The sequence below is a fragment of the Schistocerca nitens genome, chromosome 11, assembly GCF_023898315.1.
Source record: "Schistocerca nitens isolate TAMUIC-IGC-003100 chromosome 11, iqSchNite1.1, whole genome shotgun sequence".
NCBI classification, from domain to species: Eukaryota; Metazoa; Arthropoda; class Insecta; order Orthoptera; family Acrididae; genus Schistocerca; species Schistocerca nitens.
In genome coordinates, this window is record NC_064624.1 from 71,725,907 (window position 1) to 71,748,631 (window position 22,725).

Sequence of the window (22,725 nt, forward strand, 5' to 3'; positions counted from 1 at the left end):
TCCTTTGTTCCTCCCATGGTGTAACTACGGAGGGGAACAATTCAGGATCATATCTGTCAACATTGTAGTTTACCCTGCTCTTCTTAGAGATTGCTGGCGCCAGTCACTAACAAGAGATGACTTGGTGCACTTTATTGCAGGTCGTGCGCCCTGATGCCACGCACTCTGATCAGAGGCTCTCTCCACAGGCGCCACCCAGCCACAGCAAAGGCCAAAGAATCAGATTCAGTATAACTGTCACCCTTATTTAGCCTTCCTGTACATAATTCTGATTAAATTTATGTGTGTGTTATCTCTACATTTACACAACACAGTGCTCTCGAAAATTATGGACTACTGCTTTGTAGGCGTGGAGGTGCCGTCTGATAGCGAGCTAGATGTGTTCCATCAGGTTCACACGATGAAAATTATGTGAACGAGACAAGACGAGTTCAGTATCATTCTGCTCCAGTCACTGTACCACAATCCTGTCTTCGTGACAGGGTCATAGTCGTTGAGGAAGATATAATGCTTGAAAATGTACAGGTTATCTGAATTAGTGTACAGGTAATCCTGAGCTGTCATGGTGGCATCGGTGACAGATGTCAAGTAAGCCCAGGTGATTGCACCCACCACATAGTCTGGCTTTCGCTGTGCAGAATATATGGACCTGCGCATCTTTTGGGTAACTGTCCACCTGGACGATGGCATGTCTGGACATGGCCATCAGCATAATGTAACCAAAAGAACATGATTCATCCTACTAGAACATACGTTTCCAGTGATCCACTGTCCAGTCTCGATGAGCCTGCTGTTACTACAGTGGTAGTGATGGATCTGGCGTAACCACGAGCGCCAGAACGAAGAAAAAGAACGCAAGACCAGAGAAGGCAGAGAAACGACATGGGCCAATGGTGCACTGATTAGCACCGCACCATGAATGGATTGACACCTGCAAGAAATGAATATATGCGCCGCTCCTGCCAGCCTCGGCCAGACATTAGTGGACAGCATTAGCATGGCCTAGCAGAGAGTGCTACGAGAACTGATAGTTGTGATCCACAAACTGAGAGACAGACTTGCCTGAACATTGCATATTGCACTGGACTAGTTTATATTGCATGTCGCCCATCGCTTGTGACACCTTTTTACATTAAAGTTTTGTCAAACTGCTTTATAGGAATAAAACTACTAACGTTTTATGCTTAAGTTATTGTGTAGAATTATGAGAAAGCAGCATCCATTAAGCACCCTATACAAGACGAGTGGGCAAGATCCAACAATGATGATTTAATCTGTCCACATGCAAACTTGTATCAGATCATGCAGTATGCATATTCACATTCAACAACGTGTGCCAGGTTTTTGCTGTGAACCACTTGTGCCGGCACCAGAATTCTACTGTGCCGCCAGACTGCCACCTGCCCTGCTGTACAAAACTCTGACCTCAGTGTTCTGAGATGGGATGTGGGCGCTCAACACACCACTGTCTGCTCGTGGTTTCACTGGTCTCCAGCCACTTTCTCTAGACGCCGACGACACTGGCACGTTAGAAGCCTCTCCGTTTCTGAGGTTATCATTCGTAGGCACTTAGTGTTTCATAACTTGTGATCTTTTATGTAAGGTGTTTTACGTCTTCGCACAGCCGTCAGCGAGGAAGGTCTTAACTTTCTTCTACCTGTACATCGATGTGCTTATTGGAACCATGCATAACAAAAGTCTTTCTCGACACACGTTCTGCTCTCTTCTTGTTATCCTTACTAACACAATTCTCGACCTGTCTTTTACATACTGTCGTAGTTTGTTTTGTGTTCTGTTCTAACATTTATTTCCTTCTCCAGTGGTTCCCTCATCGCTTTTTTACAAATTTTATTAGGATTGCGTCCCTCAGGTTTTCGTAACTCTATAAATTGGTTTAATTCCTTTCCTGTCACGTACTTTACTGAGATTCCACTAATTTTGAATATACTGCATACAATATATTTTAAACTTTTTCCTCGACAGTATGTACACTGAGCTTAACGATATCGTATGTTTCGCGGTGTGCATGTTGGCTTGTCACGTCAAGCAGAGAGGTACCTGGCATTTCTATAGATTCTCGCTGTGCTCTGTCTCTTTAGTAATTTTTTTGTATACTTTCTTCTCGTTGGCTGTTAGCATGCACCTCTTCTTGTGTTACATCACCTGCATTACTTTTATGCACGACATTTGGCAAATGCTTGTCAGTTTCCAGTTCGTGATGTAACTTCAGAATAAGTGTTCTGTCTTCCATGATTATGTATTACTGTGTGTGAATTGTATTGTCCACCTATGGCGTATGAGGTTTTTAAATGTAAATTGAATCTACAGTTTATGCATGCCCATGGCTGAATGTCCTGGTTCACCAAAGCACGAAGTACTGGAATCTCTGTGGAGCAGGCGTTGTGTTTCCTTAAATTCACGTATGGACTTCGTACCAAAATATAAACTTTACAATACTTCTTTCGCTCGCATATATCCCCTTGAATAATAAAGAAATTCTTATGTCACACAATACCTTATTTTATTACGCCTTAATTATATTAAGAAAGCATGTTGAATACTGTCATTGTTGCTAATTGAGGGCACGTATACGCATAGTTCACGTGCAAAATACATAGTCTTTGACTTTAACAGTAAGTGCATTAGCAATGAAATCATTATATGGTCCTGTGCATTCACTACATACACATAATACAGCTCTCTTGGAAGCCTTTCTATGGTTCGCAGCAGGTGCATAAACACATTGCCTGTGTCCAGTGGCCTATGGAAGGACAGTGAGGCTAGGACAGAGGAGCACGCTACTCAGAATGCTGCGTGCTTTTGGCACCACGTCAGTAGAAGCCTTGTGTGTGGTTCTGGGGTCTTACCACATTGACATCATTATCCACCACAGAGCGGCGGTGTGCTGGCTAAAGAGGGGTACACATGACTAGATTCCAGTAATAACAGGGGAAAACTTTGTAGACATGAGTCAATTAAATAACAGCCACCTTGAGACCTGAAAAATGGACTGGAAGATGACCGACAAAGGCCATCGTGTTTTCTCCTTCTTCCACAATTTACAGGTACAGGTTCATCACAAGCATACGGATCCAAGCCGTGCCGTTGTTCACATTGCGACTGGGCTTGAACGGAGTGGGCCTTAGCTAGAGTACTACACGCACATGTGGGGCATATGGGTCTCCTGAACATGTGACATTACATTCAACACCCTCACACATATAAGATCTGTAACAGAGTATAAGAACATCAAAGAAATGCTACGAGACCCAGACAAATAGTGTACCCTAAGCAACGCAACTGTTAAGGTTCCAAGAACACTGCACGAGATCTACAGACGAGGAAACTCATATGGCAGATCTCAGACAGGCACATAACAACCACAACAACACGATCCTTGGGAGGACACAAACTCAGACACACCACAGACATTGACGTAGATGCGGGCACAGAAAATGACACAAGCACAGCAACAACATCAGACAAAGACTCATATTATAAGAGGTTCAATACCTAAAACAGACAAAAAAAGACAACTATAAGAAAGGAGGCATCGCATGTGATTTTTTCATTTACCTGATATGCATTTTCAATACAACAGTTAAAAATGGGAAGGAAAACGACTAACTGAAGAACTGAGACACTCATTACATCTAAGGAATATGCTATATGGTGAGGCGAATCTTTAGGTTCTGTGGTTCCACTCCAGCCTATGACATTGCTTAAAGATAAAAACATCATGCTCAGAGACATACAAGATAACAGCACACGTATGACATGTAACTACATCTAGCCATGGCAACACAAATAGTGCAATAGTATTCCCTAGATAAAATCTAATTAGTGTCACTACTCCATAGACAGTATAAACAAATACACTCGCAGTCACTCGTGATGTATTTCATTTAGTAAGGTTTCTGCCAAGGCCCTCCCACATGGAATGGCAACCACACAAATCATAATTTATATGTTATATTTTGTTTTAACAGTAAAATAATATTTGGAGATCATTCCTTTCCTATGTTTCTATTTTCTGTTCTAAATTACTATGATTTATTAATAATCTATTTCCTACAACTAATTTAATTTACTTTGTAATTAATTGTTATTACCCTCCTTTTATAGCTCAAAACTAATTTTACTAGTGATGTAGAACAATGCAGTATTATATGTAAAATCGCATAATGCACGAGATGCTTTTTAAAATGTCAGGTAGCAGGTCTTTAAATATGCAACAAATGTAATGCAATGTGCCTTCACAGTTTTTCGTGAAGTCAACTACCATTATCTGCTACCATCGACAACCGATTTGCATTAATATAAGTCGATATCAGGATCCATTTAGGCAGAAATTTCCCCATGCTTGTCAGGATCTGTTTACAGAAGACCTAGTATGCTACTACATACGACTCCACCCGACCACACGCGCAGGAGGATTGCAGATTAGCACGAGCAGCCATCTTGACCATTATGTAGTGACCACCGAAAATTTGTCCCATACTGGCTGTCGAATACGGACTTCTTGCTCATCACAAGCAGTCGCCTTTACTACTAGGCTGCCTCACCACACGACTGCACGTGTGACTTCCAGTTTCATTGAGGCTGATGTTCCAAACAAATGAATTCCATGAACTACTGCCAGACGATCTCATATTCAGCTCTCGTGGCAGACTGAACCTCCGTCTCTTACTGACGCCATTCATCCAATGGTGCTGTTCCGGCTCATTCTGTGAAACGCAATTATAGTGTCTGCAAAACAAACATGGAAATAAAACTGACAGCTGAAAGTTTGAGCCAAGTGAGGTCGTTGGATAGGATGACCTACTAGTTAAGGCTACTGCTTGTTGCAAATGTTAAACAAGTATTTTACACCCAGTATGGCGCAAATTTTCAGCTGTTGCAAAGTACTGAAACGTCAAAAACTAATTTGAAGAAAAAATGCAGAAAATCACATAAAAATTAAACTTCACTCTACAACATTCCATAACCCTATTCTGCTGATGGATATTGTTTTTACGTCTTTTCCTTCATAATGACCCAACATCATTTCCTTTTGACGACCATAACGAACTTGTACATAATTATTTATTCGCATTAAAGTAATATTTTAGTTACAATGCATAAATGTAGCTGTAACACCAATTTTATACAAATTTACTTTAGGAGATGGGAAACTACCACTGACACGATAACTTTCACCCGACACACCTATTCATTCACTAAATTTGGAGAGAAAATGTTGTTTATCGTACCTTTGTCAAATAACTGCATGAGTGGACCAATTGTGGTCTGAACAGGTTGTAATTCACACTCTGTTTCCACAAAAATATCTCGAGAAACACTATGATAAATGCTTACACAAACATCAAAAATTAACAAATAAAATGCCGTTTCTTGACAATTATAACTTCTATTTTATCGAAAAATACAATAAAGTGAAATTCTGTTTTTGGCTAATATCACTTGGCTAAAGCCCTCATAAGTGGTATGGTGAATGTGGAAATCGTGCATGTATAGCGACAGTACTCACCGCAGGAAAGAGACGGAAGCATCGTCAAATGTGGGAGTGGGGCAGGTAGCTGTGTGCTTTGCAGCTGGAACAGGAGCAATGCTGCAGTTTTTGTGGCCCATGTGCAGCTGACTGGTCGGGGTGACCTCGCTGTCTCCAGTGGCTGGAGTGCTGTGCAGAGACACAGGGTGTGGTCACGCAGTGCACACGGAGGACAGAGGGCAGCCTACTGCAGACAATGCTGCTGAGAATTTGTCCAGACACAACTAATTGAACACACAATTTCAACATCAGTAGTAGGTCCTCTGAGACGAAGGACTTACCCCTGTGCTAATCGGTTTAGCCCTCACACTAGTAGCATCACTTAGCAAACAACAGGCTGAATAAATTAAAGTACAAATAAAAGATACATGCTAAGGTCAACATTTAGGTTGAACTGACATGACAACTAGTCATCAGCGTAGTTTAAATACATAAAAACAACATTCCTACAGAAATAAAAATGGAAATAATCTTTACATGTACAACTTGTTCCATTATCATCAGATAGTATCGGTAGCTGTTAGGGACTTGGCTGTAGGATGCACAGCTGGTAAACTACAGAAGAGTAGTTTCTGAACTGTGCACCAAAAGAAATTTAGAGAAGCAAGGGATACAGAATGTGTGATACTGTGCGGCTATTCCCTTAATACGTTTAACTGTCACCAAAATAGGCAAGTAAATATATTTCTTTCACGTTGGCCAACGAGCACTGTCAATAAACTAGCGAACATTGAGCATTGAGTAAGACAAAAAAGGCAAACATAAGCATTCTATACATACACTTATGGGTGATATGTAGTCGGAAGTTATTATTTGAAAGAAAATAGAAATTCTGTTTAATTCTTATGTTCTATATATACAGTTCTATCACACTGTGATAAGAAGATTTCCTGTAGAACGAAGGAAAGAGTTGGATTTAAATTGAGGAGACATGGGTTATGTAACACAGGAGACAATGTAATGTTGTGTAAAGACGCATTAAATCATTATTAGTCATTAAATGTGACTAAAGTAAGCTGTGGCTGCTACAAGTGAGGAGAAGATACAGGTTGGTGAGTGGAAACTCTATCAGTGATGGAAGCATACATAGGGTGTTCGGAAATTCTCTTTACAAACTGCTAGGACTTGTAGAGGGGGGAGAGTACTTAATATTTTGAACAGTAATCCCGTCTGGAAATGTACTGTATGCATTCTACGACAGTTTGAGTTCACATGTTTAAATCATGTACTTCTGCTTCAGGAAGTGAATTAGGCATGATGTAGTACAGTTATTAGATAACAGACCGAAAGTAAACATAACGAAGCATCCATTTATCAGTTCCGCACATTTGTTTGCATTAACACTTAAACATTACCTTCTGCATGTACAGTATTCTAGGTTGATTTTATGTGTTGGAGTAATGTGAACACATAATATTTAAGTGATAATACAAACAAGGAGGCTTAGCTGATAAAGGGATCTTTCGTTGTGTTTCTTTCGAATTGTTATCAAATGACTGTACTGCATCACACCTAACTCAGCTGCTCAAGCAGAAGTGGATGAGTTAAACATCTGAACCGAGACCGTCGAAGGAGGGAAACGGTATGTTTTTGGACATAGATTCCAGTTCTCACTCCCCTCAACAAATCATATAAGTCTCTAAAGGAAATTTCTGAACACACTGTACACACACACACACACACAATATATATATATATATATATATATATATATATATATATATATATATATATATATATATATATATATATATAGTTAAGTGATATAGCATATAAAGAATGATAATGAGACAAAAAGTCTTATGAATACTCATATTGTGGGAGATCTATCAGTAACTGCAATGTATGGGCTAGGGAAGGTCCTAACACTGTGAAGTTCTTTGGGCAGCCTTTAGAAACAGCATAGAGAAGTACAAGCAAGGCCGGCAGGTTACTAGACAACTGACAGATGTTCCACCAAGAAGCACATACAGCGTTTTGACTAATAAAACCACCTCTCCTAATGTGCTAGAAAATGGGGATGTCAAAATTACAGCATATATCCTTTGGAACAACTGAACAAAATGCGAAAGGAAATGGGAAGCGTTGTGTGAATCTGCGCATTTTGTGGATCTTTCTGAGTTGTAGAGACTGGCCTGTTGTCTCCTGAAGTGGCCGCCGGCTGTGTGAGGAGTAAGTACCTACAGCTTCCTGGAGACGTACTTGTGTCACGTCCTACAACTGAAGTCTTCCTCATGATTCGATTCAGGACCGCACCCTTCTTCTTGGAACCTAGCACACATCTTAAGACGTGTATCTAATAACACTGTACTATTTGTGGAGAATAAACGAAGTTTGTTCTCTGAACCGTAGGTATATTTCAGAAATAAACATAGAAAGTGAAGGAGAAACATAGAAACCAAACTGCAGTAGTTATGTGGAAATAGCGATCAGTCTGACCGTCTTCTGTAGAGCACCTATTTTTTCCAAGGTTTGATATTTATGTCATGACAACAGCAGAGATTGAAAGTTTTAAATTCTTTTCTGATCTCTTTGAACTGCGCTGTAGAGTTCCTGGTGTTAATGTCGGACTACACGTTTGTTGATCAACGCCATCTTTCCATTATGCAGCATATGTCGCTTGTAAATATCTCATTGTGAACACCAGCAGAGACAGCAGACAACAATATATGTAATACTGAGTAAAGAGATTTATGGTGAATTGCACAGCAGACAGAATAAAACCTGTAGGCTCGCTGCCCTGGCTGCTCACACTACACATCGTTGTGTCTACGGTACATCTGCTGTGAGCAGCACACCACTGTGTCCACCACTGATATGGCTCCTGCCGTCTTCACAGCAAATTTACCACTTACTCAGACACTTTACACCACAAAATATAAGGCTGTTGCACATATGCAGTTCAGCACAAATAATGACCGCAAATAATGATAAAACCATTTATAAATCGACGAATAATTTAGTTCTCCAATGACTTTTTTAACCTAACCTATCCGCTAATAAACCCAGTGGGACCTAGTACTTCTTTAAATCTAACAGGTGTGAATATTACAGTTTAAGAAGTCAAGGCTGCACATTACTAAACACGAATTCTTTACAGACGAATGGAAATGGTAGAAAGCGAGCACGGGAAGACCAGTTCGGATTCAATAAAAATGTTGCAAGACGTGAGGCAATACTGACCCTACGACTTATAAGATAGATTAACGGTACGTAAACCTACGTTTGTAAGATTTGGGGACATAGAGAAATCTTTTGAGAATGTTGACTGGAATACTCTTTTTCAGATTTTGAAGGTGGCAGGGGTCAAATACAGGGAGCGAAAGGCTATTTACAATTAGTACAGAAACCAGATGGCAGCTGTAACAATTGACAGGCATGACAGGGAAGGAGTGTTTGGGAAGGGACTGAGACAGGGCTGTAGCCTATCCCTGATGTTATTCAATCTACATATTTAGCAAGCAGTAAAGGGGAGAAAAGAAAAATTAGGAGTAGAAATTAAAATCCATGGAGATGAAATAAAGACTCTGAAGTTTGGCGACAACATTGCAATTCTGTCACAGACAGAGGACCAGGAAGAGCATTTGAAAGAAATAGACAGTATCTTGAAAGGAGGATATAAGATGGACATCAACAAAAGCAAAAGGCAGATAATGGAACGTAGTTGAATTAAATCAGGTGATGCTGAGGGAATTAGATTAGGAAATGACAAACTTAAAATAGTACATGAGTTTTGCTATTTGGGGAACAAAGTAGCTGATGATAGTGGAAGTAGAGGGCATATAAAATGTAGACCAGCAGTGGCAAGGAAAGCGTTTCTGAAGAAGAGATGTTTGTTAACCTTGGGTATAGGTTCAAGCGTCAGGAAGCCTTTTCTGAAAGTATTTGTATGGAGAGTAGCCATGTATGGAAGTGAAAGATGGATGATAAATAGTTTAGACAAGAAAAGAATAGAAGCATTCCAAATGTGGTGCTACAGAAAAATGCTTGAGATTAGATTGGTAGATCACATAACTGATGAGGATGCATTGAATAGAATTGGGGAGAAAAGGAATTTGTAGCACTTGAATTAAGGAAGGGATCCGTTGGTTGGACATATTCTGAGGCATCAAGGGATCACTCAATCAGTATTTCCGGGCAGCGTGGGGGGTAAAAACTTTAGAGGGAGACCCAGACATGAATATATTAAGCTGGTTCAGAAGGATGTAGGTAGCAGTAGGTACTGGGAGATGAAAAAGCTTGCACAGGATAGAGTAGCATGGAGAGCTCCTTCGAACCAGTCTCTGGACTGAAGACCACAACAACAACATTAATCTAACATGAGAAATCAATGAAAGCATCGCTAGATATCAGAAAATGTCTGTCAGTGATGGCTTATTTTGCTGCACAGCTACACGTAAGGAAACTCGGGAGCTGGAAATACACGCACACACACAGAACTACACAGGACTGGACAACGGAGACATGTAGCTTGTCTTGTGTTTACCTGGTTTCTGCTGGTGGCTCAGACAGCAGCTTGAGCACTTCAATCAGATCTTCAGGCTGACAATGTAGCGCATCTGCCCAGCCCTTCGTGGCCATCACGTGTAAAATATGAGTCTTTATGAAGGCGGTGGCGGCCTTTTTAAGGCTGCTACAGGAGTTCCGAATAGCGAGCACAGCTGTGGTCACCGCAGTCTCAACAGACAGCTGTGAGGCCAACTGCTGCTCGCACTGTGCCTTCAGGCCTGACAAGCCGTACTTATCAGCCGCGACCAGCAGCTGGGGGGCCATCCTGGCCAGCTGCGGGGCCTGCAGGGTATACATGTAGGCCACGAGATGGCGCAGCAGTGGGCCCCCCACGTCTGGGACTGCGGCCTCCAGCGTGCCGTGGCTGAAAATAGAGGCGAACACGGGACTCCTGGCGGCCAGGACGGCCCTGTGCGCTGCCAGACGTGTGTCGCCCGCCACCAGAGTCACCACAGCGCTGTCTCCAGCGTCCAGCAGGGTGCCCAGGTCCACAGCTGCAGCGTCTTTCCCCTCCTGGACCTGTCCTGCTGTGGGCGATTCTGAAATACAGCGTCACTGAGTAGACCTTCCTCCTTGCACAGCACTCTCCATGTGAGAACATGCTTAAGCCACAAGTGGATCTGCGTCAACCATCACTTCCTAACACTAAAAGAAGTAGACTTCGCCAAACTGCTGGTAGTATCATGTGGGTCATTTTTTACCTGCAGTAGAAAACCACCATTTTGCTCGTATTTGGGTGGTATTTTGAGTGTCTTCATGTTGACAATACGTCTCTAAAATGAATAGTACACGGTAAAATATAAATTTTCTCTAAGTAAACATTTTTTTATTTTAAATGTCACAGAAGAAATTCCACAATCTTTCGTAAATTTGGTAAAGCAATGTTGTAATGTTTTTCTTTATAAAAAGATTGAAACAGAATCAAAAGATATTGTTTATGTATTAATAGTATTTTTCCTTTTATATAATAATAAGATAAGTACCAAATATTTGTGAAAGATTCTAAAAAGCCGTAGGTGACTAAAATGCTCTGCATTTTTTGTAGTTATTGCTATGAAGGAAATAAAACATAAGAACAAATAACTTCAGCCTATAATTATAAATATTTAAGTATATTTAAGAACAAGGACGTGACAGAGTTGCCTAATCTGGGATTCTGGGATTCAGAAAGCCGACAAGAGTTTTTGCTCGTCAACTTTTGCACACATACTTGTTGCACTTGACGTTTTATTTCCCTTTGTTGTTTTGTTGTCTGCAGCAAACCTGAATTTGAGAAGACCTTCTAATTCCTTATTGGCCACTGGCAGTATCGAGGGCCTGTAAGGGGAGACTGACTTTTGTCTGCAGTGTGTAAGAGGCAGCAAGGTCATCTGCTACTCTGAGGATAAGGTCCGGACGTGAAATCTTCTTAGACGTAGGTAACTTAAAAATTGTGCGAGCGTTAATCATGGCGAGGTCAAGGAAAAGACACTTACAGGGTATCGTTGGGTAACAACTCAGAGACTGTAGTATCTAGCGATTTGGTCAAAAACATTATAAAACTTCACAGTTTATGGAAGTTACCTCTCAGTATTCTCATTCATCTGACATTCGGCAGGCATGTTATTTTTTTTTCATTGTTACTTAAACACCTTTACAAGAAAGGTAGGCCGGCAGCGGCCTATCTATGCCGCTCTTTGGTCACAGATAACACACATGTAGCATGATGAGAGACGAAAAAACAAAACGAACATGGTGGATAAAAAACGGTAGTCAGACATATTAAACTACATGTAGTCATTCACAGGCGCAATGTCCGAATAAAAAACGTTCAGCACTTGTTCACAAACAGAGAAGACAGAAATTACACACGTGAAATGTTGGAGCACTAACATAGACACACTTAAGCACTAACACGATACACACACAAACACTAGCGACAATCTCCGGCGCATGACTATTCACTGTTCATGCACAAAGCCAGGGACTCGCCAAAGGGGAAAGGTGTGGGTAGGACAGAGAGGGGGAGGGTGTAGATGCCAGAGGAGAAGTGAGGGGGGAAGAAGGAAGGGGGTACTGGAAGCCCAGGGGAGAGGAGGGAGGGAGGAAGAGATGAGGAAGAGAAGGAAGAGAGGGTGCCCTGGGGAAAAACCACAGGTGGAGGAAGGGGAGGATTAAAATTGGTAGGAGGGGTAGATGGAAGGGGTGAGGGCATCATCAGGGAGGGGGAGTTGGCAGAAGCCACCTTGAGGAACGGTACGGAGTGTGGAGAGATGGAGAGTTGGTGGGATGTGGGAGTACAGGCGCAGAAGTGGACGGGGGTGGGAAAGCATGGAAGAGACAAGTGGGTGAAGGAAATCAAGTCTCAGGAGGTGTAGAGGATCTGTATCAATTCAAGAAAAAGGAGGAGGTGTGGGAATGGAATGAGGTCCATGTGGGGGGGGGTAGGCAGATGCAATAGGCGAGGCAGAGCACATGGTGTTCCACGATTTGAAGGGATTTGTAGAAGGTGGAAGAGTCAGTGGTCCAGGAGGGATGGGCGTAGCAGAGGATATGGTGGATGAGGGATTTATAGATGTAAAGGATGGTGGAGGGGTCCAGATTCCATGTGCGGCCAGAAAGGAGCTTGAGGAGGTGGGAGTGTGCCTTGGCTTAGATGGTCTGGAGATGGGGGTTCCAGGAGAGGTGACGGTCAAGGGTGACACCAAGGTACTTGAGGGTGGGGGTGAGGTTGATAGGATGGCCGTAGATGGAGAGATAGAAATCCACAGAAGGGGTGGTTTTGCCTACAGTGATCGCCTGGGTCTTTGAAGGATTGACCTTGAGCAACCACTGGTTACACCATGTGATGAATCGGTCAAGATGGGATTGGAGAAGGTGTTGGCAGCATTGCAGGGTGGGGTCGAGGGGAAGTTAGGCAGTGTCATCAGCGTAGTGGAGAAGGTGAATGGGGGCTGAAAGAAGTGGCATGTCCGTCGTACATAGAAGGTAGAGAAGAAGGGAGAGGACAGAACCTTGCAGCACACCGGCGGAGGGGTATAAGGTGTAGGAATCCGTATTATGGATGCTGACATAGGAAGCACGTTGCAAAAGATAGGACCCGATCAGACGGACGTAGTTAATAGGAAGGGCGAAGGTTTGGAGCTTGAAGAGGAGACCGGAATACGATACACAGTCGTAAGCACGTTCAAGGTCGAGCGAGAAGGAGATGGCGGAGCGACTGGAGTTGAGTTGTTCAGAGGGGAAGTGAGTGAGGTGAGGGAGAAGTTCATCAGCAGCGAAGGAAAGCCACATTGGGTAGTGAGAAGGAGGTGGTGCTGCCTGAGATGCTGGTGGATGTGTCGGGTGAAGATGGATTGCATGCTACTCAGGATACAGATATCTTTTACTTTTTCCTGTGGTAAGCTGCGAGAAGATGGTCGCCTGACTTGTGTGTTGCATACCATGTGTCCTCTCTACTTCATGCTGCAGGCAGAACCTCATTGAGTGATCTCCGAAGACCACCAACTAAATTTGTTCCTTTTTGTTTCAGCTCGTCTGCCTGTTTCATGGAGGTGAAGAAGCTGTCAGTCGTAACGTTCCATAAGGGCGACGCGACTAACATCTGCTGTAGGGTAAGAGAACTGTTAGCAGTGCTCCAGACAGTAGTGTAGGAGGGGGCGAAGGATTCTGCACTGTATAATATGTTGTCTCGAACGAAAAACAGCCCGCAGTTGCACTAAATTTTGTTTATTTTAAATATGGACCATGGTTTCTGCTGTAATAATATATCCTTGTTCAGAACTCATAAACACAAATAAATGAAAAATGTCTTAGACCAGCAGCTGCGTCAAGACCAATAAAATTACATATGGCAACGTATGTCCTCCGGCACTACCTCTTTTATACTGTCGCTGCCACGATGAAAATAATGAAGTGTAATATGTCACATATTATTCTGTAGTTTTGCGTAGGTCTGCATGTCGCCAGTTCATAGAAAACGGAAAGCCTCGCTGATATAAAGTATCATTCGACAACCGAATAATTTGTATTTAACATTCTTTTTGGCCCAAAGTATAATATACTCTAACAGCTCGTGAATAACGTCGAGGCGTGCCCAGAAACTATTTAGTGCCAGAAAACCGGTATTACCTGATATCAAACTGTGCGGGTACGGGTCAAAAATGACCCACATCGTACTACTGGTATAATAGATAAATTTTTCGTACTTATAGGTGAGTGAGCTAGGGGGGATGAAATTTGGGTAAGTTGTACAACCCCATAAATGATGAAAAGTCACGGGAGCATTTGGTCGTGCTATGATTATAGAGGCGGGTAAGCTGGGTCAAAAATGACCCACATAGTACTCCTAGTAGAAATATTGTTCTTCACAAGTCAGTACAACAATACGACATTCTTCCTGTGTCAAAAAAATGAGTCACGTGAATACCCACATATCCTTAACGACACTATTTGATCCAGCACATCTTAGATTCCACCTTAAATGAAGTGGACGAAGTCATGGCGAAACTGTATTTTTAATGGTTTGTGACGAAACGACGACAAATCAGCGTGCGAGTACCTGTCGTGGATGGCCACGTACTCTAACACCTTGTTGCTTATTTAGGAAATAAAATAGCTGGAGGAGTAAGGAGCGAGGAAAAAGTAAGAAACAGAACAAAACCTAGAAAAAAGATGTTAGCCTCTAAAACTGACTGCTAACACACCAGAAAAATGCTTCCAAAAGCGTGTTTGTAGTGTTGCATCTTGTAAATGTGAGACCTGGACTCCTTGATATAAGGAACTGAAAAACGTAATACTTTTGAAATGTGTTGTTAAAGGCACACCATGAAAAGTCAAAGGGACTAATAAGATAACAAACAACGAAATCAATAAAATAATGCTGGCTAGAAGGGGTTTGTTGATTATCTGTTTAGGTGCAATGGACATATATATATATATATATATATATATATATATATATATATATATATATATATATATATATATATCATCAGAAAAATACCAGAGGAAGTCCACGGTTGAAGTTCGAGAATAAAACGAGAGATGCCAGCTGCTACATCCACACAGAGGTAGCAAAATCATGGGATAGCGGTATGCACTGTCACATATGGCGGTAGTCCGGCATACAAAAGGTATGAAGCGGCAGTTTATTGGTCGAGCTGTCGATCGTATTCAGGTGATTCACACGAAAAGGTTTTCAGCTTGATTATAGCCGCATGACGGGGATTAATAAACTTTGAACGCTGATTAGAAGGAGGAGGTAGACAAATGGGACATTCCATTTCGGAAATCGTTAGACAATTCAACATTTGGAGATCAACAACGTCAAGAGTATGCTGAGAGTACCTCTCATCACAAACAGGGCAGTGGCCGACGGCGTTCATTTAGGGGCCGAGAGCAGCGGCGTTTGTCAGTGCTAAGAGGCGAGGAACACTTGGCGAAACAACCGCAAAAATCAATGTGAGACATACGATAAACGCATCTCTTATGACAGTGCAGCGAACTTACGTTAATGGGCTATGACAACAGGTGACCAATGTGAGGGCATTTGCATAACAGCACGACTTTCCCTGTAGCCCCTCTCCTGTGCTCGTGATCACACTGGTTGGACCCTAGACGACTGGAAGACAGTGGTCTGATTGGATGAGTCCCGATTAAAGTTGGTAAGATCTGATTGTAGAGTTCGAGGATGGTGCAGATCCCGACGAAGTCATGGCCCAAGTTGTCAAAAGGACACAGTGCAAGCTGGTGCTAGCTTCATACTGGTGTGGACTGTGTTTACATCGAGTGGACTGGGTCCTCTGGTCCCATTGAGCCGATCATTGACTGGAAATGGTTATGTTTGGCTGCGTGGAGACAATACACGATCGGGCTGTAACTATGAGATAAGTGTTTGTTCGCCAAGTATAAAAACATTTGTTTACCACATGAAGCTACAACAATTCCAAAACTATTCTGTGCCTAATGCAATTTATATATTTCCCCTCACTTTGAAAATTTGCCAATATCGTACATTCAACTTTATTTCGTATACTCTGCCAAAGTGGGCGTTGTCTTCTGTAAGTATTGTTTGTTTTTCGCTATGACGAGTCTGGTAAAGGCAGTAATCAAAATGTTACAGCCCTGCAAAACTCCAAGTTTCTGGTGTGGAAGCAAGATCTTCAATATTTCAACATCCAGGCGTGCAGTACTTACTAACTTACTATATAGCTACTCTAATCCATGGTCAAAATTTTGTTCACATGATGATGAACAAGGCAAAAGATATGAAACATCGCCAGGACCACGGCTTGGTGGAGCAGGTGGGAAGGAAAGAGAAAAGGCTAGACTCTCTCATCGATGTGGTGATTATCTGTGGATGTCAGGAGACTGCATTAAGGCCCCCTTAATGACTTATATCCTACTGAAGTTGACAAACAAGATGACAAGTACATGGGTAGCTTTCGTGCAATTATAAAGCATGTTTCTGAGGACTGGCCTATGACTGTGCTGCATCTATGTGGGGGAATTCCTGTGGGGTTCATGCATTCATACATCAGAACTATCCTTTAGCTGTTTATTCTCACTGTGGAGCTCATAATTTCTGCAAAATCCGTTTTTCATTATTGAGTATCCCAGTTGAAGCAAAAAATTTTCTTAGTTCTATTATTGTCTGTTCGAAAGGCAAATTAACTGTCACAATTTATAATTACAATCTAACTATACCTCCTCTGTGTTTCCGAACAAAATACAATTCTGTGGATTTGGCTCCACCTAAATCCCTGGAGCCGGAACACAACATTGAAATGACCAACACTCAATGAGAGCCGTTTTCCAAATCAGAAGCCTACTTCTCGCCGCTAAATTGTCCTCATCGATAGCGTAGAGACAATAGCATGAATCGGCCAACTCTCGTCGATGGGAACTGTCCACAGTGATCGCTGGGTTTCCTTAAATAGTTATTCTCCAGGAAGAACCGTGCTGTCCCACTCTAACTCGTGACCATATACGGGCACGGTTTGCGATAAGGCCAGCGACCTCTTACTTTTGCCTGTCGAGATATCTATTGGTCTGTAGTTCTTGGTGCGCCTTCTGAAAATCTTGCGTGGCTGCTATGGACTGCATGAGTGTTACATTCTGTGACATACATGGTACAACCATAGTTCATGTTGCCGCTGCCCGCCCTTCTCCCCCAAAAGTGCATCTAGGCCACAGCGGGCCCTGGAGGCCTCGACCGTGTTGGAGCATTCACCATTCGGGGGGGGGGGGGGGGGGGGGGACTGGATCCACTTCCATTCATATGGGATGAGAGCGTGACGAATTGTGGCTGGCCACAGGAGGTCTTGAGTTGGGGCAAATGGTAGATGGCGCAAAGGGAGTCGCATTACAGGCATCTGGAGTGCAAGAAGGAGTTATGGCACCCATTAGTGGTTTGTATCCATGAAGGGCCCATACTTCATGTATATGCCAGCAGCAACAGCCTCTTTGCAGCAACTGGAATTCAAACATTGCCTGCCCAATCAAATGGAGAATAAAGGGAGGGTGTCCACAGCTGCACTGGATCCTGCAAAGAAAACCTACACAATCCATTGATACAAGAAGCTATGTGGCTGTTCTGATTCTAGGGAAAATGGTGATTTGTGAGGTTGACCATGTGGACTGATGAAATTAAATTGAACACTAAGAATCAGAATTCTGCTGATGATAATTGGGGCCATTGTCAGTGACAAAGGCTTGTGTGACGCCTTTAAGGGTGAACCACCATGCAACAATCTGGATCGTCTTCGCAGAGGTTGTGAATTGCATGAAAAACACAAAGCAGAACCCACTGCTCACAATGAAAATCAGACGCCACACAGATCCAAGGAATGGGCCAGCAAAGTCCAAATGAAGACAGGACCAATGAGTCACCATAGGAGGCCATGGAAAATACTGACAGGGGGGCACAGCTTGCTTGTTTTGACATGTGAGGCACTCTTTCACCATTCTCGCATTAAATGTCTCCATACCCTTCCAGTGGATGTATTGTTAGGAGAGCCAAAATGACTTCCCAATGCCATAGGGTTCTGGGAATGAGGACCTGAGCGCGGCCCATCACGATCTTTATCAGCACAATGTGATGCAAGGATAAAGACTTTTGCTGCATGCTACAGAAGGCTTGGAGGTCTGGGTACATGAGACATTACTTTGTCAGCAGGCCATCTTTCTGTTGTATAATGCAAAACCTCCTGGAGGACATGGCCTGTCACTGTGTGTTATCCCACAAGGCGTGCATCAATTTTGGAAGATAGGTCTTTGATGATGGCAGTCTCACTGTCCTCATGACAACAGACTTCTGGATCCTCATGAAATTCTGGGTTCTGGCTGACATGAAATCGCGATAGGATATTGGCATTGGCAGGGGCGGCATTAGGGTGATATTGGATACCATAGGCATATCCTGAGAGAAACAGAGCCCACAGTGGCAAGTTGCTGAATACTTGAAGAGACGCATTAGAGGCTTATGATCTGTCATGAGTGTGAAACGGCGGCTATAGATGTGGGCATGGAAGCGTTTGCTGCCAAAGATGATGACCAAAGCCTCCTTTTCTATGTGGTTCCTCTATCCTGCTGTAAGTGTCTTGGATACAAACGCCATTCTCAATATGGGACAAAAGTGTGCCAGTCAGCATCGGCCACTAACACCAATGGTTTCGTTGGATTGTATGCCATGAGACAAGTAGGTCGAACAGGGCCTTCTTCAGGTTTTGGAACACCTTATTACATTAAGATGGCCACTTCCAGAGAACTCTGTTACAGAGCGAGTGGTGCCAGAATCGCTGAAGCATGGCGCATGAATGGTCTATAGCAGTTTCGCTGACTTAGACTTCGGCTGGAATACATCTATCAAGGCCAGTAATTTTTGGATGGCAGGCACACAATGTGGTGTAAGCCATTTGCCTGATATCCTGAAGATGTGTCGTAAATATTCGACCAGGTGGATGGAAAAAGAACATTTGCCAAGATTACAACGAAGGTAAGCTTCTGTGAATGGGGAGAAGAGCAACATCAGCTGTATACTTTCCAACAACCAGAAAATTGACAAGGTAGTTCACGGTCCCTGAGACGTCCTTTAAATGTTGCTCATCCCCCCCCCCCCATGAACCATGGACCTTGCTATTCGTGGGGAGGCTTGCGTGCCTCAGCAATACAGATGGCCATACCGTACGTGCAAACACAATGGAGGGGTATCTATTGAGAGGCCAGACAAATGTGTGGTTCCTGTAGAGGGGCAGCAGCCTTTTCAGTACTTGCAGGGGCAACAGTCTGGATGACTGACTGATCTTGGCCTTGTAACACTAAACAAAACGTCCTCGCAGTGCTGGTACCGTGAACAGCTGAAAGCAATGGAAAACTACAGCTATAATTTTGCCCAAGGGCATGCAGCTTTACTGTATGGTTAACTGATGATGGCGTCCTCTTGGGTAAAATATTCCAGAGGTAAAATAGTCCCCCATTAGGATCCCCGAGCAGGGACTACTCAAGAGGATGTCGTTATCAGAAAAAAGAAAATTGGCGTTCTACAGATCGGAGTGCGAAATGTCAGATCCCTTAATTGGGCAGGTAGATTAGAGAATTTAAACAGGGAAATGGATAGGTTAAAGTTAGATATAGTGGGAATTAGTGAAGTTCGGTGGCAGGAGGATCAAGACTTTTGGTCAGGTGAATACAGGGTTATAAATACAAAATCAAAGAGGGGTAAGGCAGAAGTAGGTTTAATAATGAATTAAAAAAAATAGGGGTGCAGGTAAGCTACTACAAACAGCGTAGTGAAAGCATTATTGTGGCCAAGATAGACATGCAGCCCATGCCTTCTACAGTAGTACAAGTTTATATGCCAACTAGCTCTGCAGATGATGGGGACGTTTATGAAATGTATGATGAGATAAAAGAAATTATTCAGGTAGTGAAGGGAGATTCAAATATAATAGTCACAGGTGACTGGAATTCGAGAATAGGAAAAGGGATAAATAGTAGGTGAATATGAATTGGGGATTAGAAATGAAAGAGGAAGCTGTCTGGTAGAATTTTGCACAGAGCATAACTTAATCATAGCTAACTCTTGGTTCAAGAATCATAAAAGAAGGTTATATACATGGAATAATCGTGGAGATACTAGGAGGTATCAGATAGGTTATACAAAGGCAAGACAGAGATTTAGGAACCAGGTTGTAAATTGTAAGACATTTCCAGGGGCGGATATGGACTCTGACCACAATGTATAGGTTATAAACTGTAGATTGAAACTGAAGAAACTGCAAAAAGGTGGGAATTTAAGGAGATGGGACCTGGATAAACCGGCTAAACCAGAGTTTGTACAGAGCTTCAGGGACGGCATAAGGGGACAATTGACGGGAATGGGGGAAAGAAATACAGTAGAAGAAGAATGGGCAGCTCTGAGGGACGAAGTAGTGAAGCAAGCAGAGAATCAAGTAGGTAAAAAGACGAGGGCTAGTAGAAATCCTTGGGTGACAGAAAACATATTGAATTTAACTGATGAAAGGAGAAAAAATAAAAATGCAGTAAATGAGGCAGGCAAAAAGGAATACAAACGTCTCAAAAATGATATCGACAGGAAGTGCAAAATGGCTAAGCAAGGATGGCTAGAGGACAAATGTAAGGATGTAGAGGCTTACCACAATAGGGGTAAGGTAGATACTGCCTATAGGAAAATTAAAGAGACCTTTGGAGAAAAGAGAGCCACTTGTACGAATATCAAGAGCTCAGATGGAAATCCAGTTCTAGGCAAAGAAGGGAAAGCAGAAAGGGGGAAGGAGTATATAGAGGGTCTATACAAGGGCGATGTACTTGAGGACAATATTATGGAAATGGAAGAGGATGTAGATGAAGATGAAATGAGAGGTACGATACTGCGTGAAGAGTTTGACAGTGCACTGAAAAACCTGAATCGAAACAAGGCCCTGGGAGTAGACAACATTCCATTAGAACTCCTGACGGCCTTGGGAGAGCCAGTCCTGACAAAACTCTGCCATCTGGTGAGCAAGATATATGAGACAGGCGAAATACCCTGAGACTTCAAGAACAATATAATAATTCCAATCCCAAAGAAAGCACTTGTTGACAGATGTGAAAATTACCGAACTATCAGTTTAATAAGTGACAGCTGCAAAATACTAACACGAATTCTTTACAGGCGAATGGAAAAACTGGTAAAAGCCAACCTCAGGGAAGATCAGTTTGGATTCCATAGAAATGTTGGAACACGTGAAGCAATACTGACCTTATGACTTATCTTAGAAGAAAGGCAAACCTATGTTTCTAGCATTTGTGGACTTAGAGAAAGCTTTTGACAATGTTAACTGGAATACTCTCTATCAAATTCTAAAGGTGTCAGGGGTAAAATACAGGGAGCGAAAGGCTATTTACAATTTGTACAGAAACCAGAAGGCAGTTATAAGAGTCGAGGGCCACAAAAGGGAAGCAAATGTTGGGAAGGGAGTAAGACAGGTTTGTAGCCTCTTCGTGATGTTATTCAATCTGTATATTGAGCAATCAGTAAAGGAAACAAAAGAAAAGTTCGGAGTAGGTATTAAAATCCATGGAGAATAAATAAAAACTTCGAGGTTCACCGATGACATTGAAATTCTGTCAGAGACAGCAAAGCATTTGGAAGAGCAGTTGAACGGAATGGATAGTGTCTTGAAAGGAGGATATAAAATGAACAGCAAGAAAAGCAAACGAGGATAATGGAATTTAGTCGAATTAAGTCGGGTGATGCTGAGGGAATTAGTTTAGGATATGAGACGATTAAAGTAGTAAAGGAGTTTTGCCATTTGGTGAGCAAAATAACTGATGATGGTCGAAGTAGAGAGGATATAAAATGTAGACTGGCAATGGCAAGGAAAACGTTTGTGAAGAATAGAAATTTGTTAACATCGAGTATTGATATAAGTGTCAGGAAGTCGTTTTAGAATGTATTTTTATGGAGTGTAGCCATGTATGGAACTGAAACATGTAGATAAATAGTATGGACAAGAAGAGAATAGAAGTTTTCGAAATGTAGTGCTACAGAAGAATGCTGAACATGGGTAGAACACATAACTAAGGAGGAAGTGTTGAATAGAACTGGGGAGAAGAGGAGTTTGTGGCACAACTTGACAAGAAGAAAGGACCGGTTGGTAGAACATGTTCTGTGACATCAGGGGATCACAAATTTTGCATTGGAGGGCAATGTGGAGGGTAAAAATCGTAGAGGGAGATCAAGAGATGAATATACTAAGCAGATTCAGAAGGATGGAGGTTGCAGTAAGTACTGGGAGACGAAGAAGCTTGCACAGGGTAGAGTAGCATGGAGAACTGCATCAAACCAGTCGCAGGACTGAAGACCACAACAACAACATAGTACCTCCAAAAAACTGATGTAACTTTGGCGATGCCAAACGGAAGCTATGTACTCGTATATTGGAGCAATCTAAAAGGAGTGGCTATGACGGTTATGATTACAGTCTCCTGGGAGCCGTTACGCAGTTTGAGGTGTAGATAAGCATCATGAAGGTCATTTTTGGCAAATAAGCATAATGTAGGTCATTTTTGGCAAATACCATAGACCCAGCGAGATGTAAACAGTGTCCTGAAGCATGGGAGTGATATATCTGACGACTACAGATTGGGCATTCACAGTATCATGGAATTCACGACAAATG

General features: G+C 42.4%; 1 protein-coding gene across 1 annotated transcript in view; it reads right to left on the minus strand.

Moving 5' to 3' along the window:
* The window catches only part of LOC126213207 (ankyrin-2-like), a 53,635-nt gene that overhangs the window by 14,652 nt on the left and 16,258 nt on the right, over positions 1 to 22,725 (minus strand). The window contains exons 3-4 of the mRNA XM_049940839.1: positions 10,038 to 10,599; positions 5,531 to 5,680 (exon numbers count right to left, since the gene is read on the minus strand). Coding sequence (XP_049796796.1) covers positions 5,531 to 5,680; positions 10,038 to 10,599 — 712 coding nt within the window. The remainder of the gene's footprint in view (positions 1 to 5,530; positions 5,681 to 10,037; positions 10,600 to 22,725) is intronic.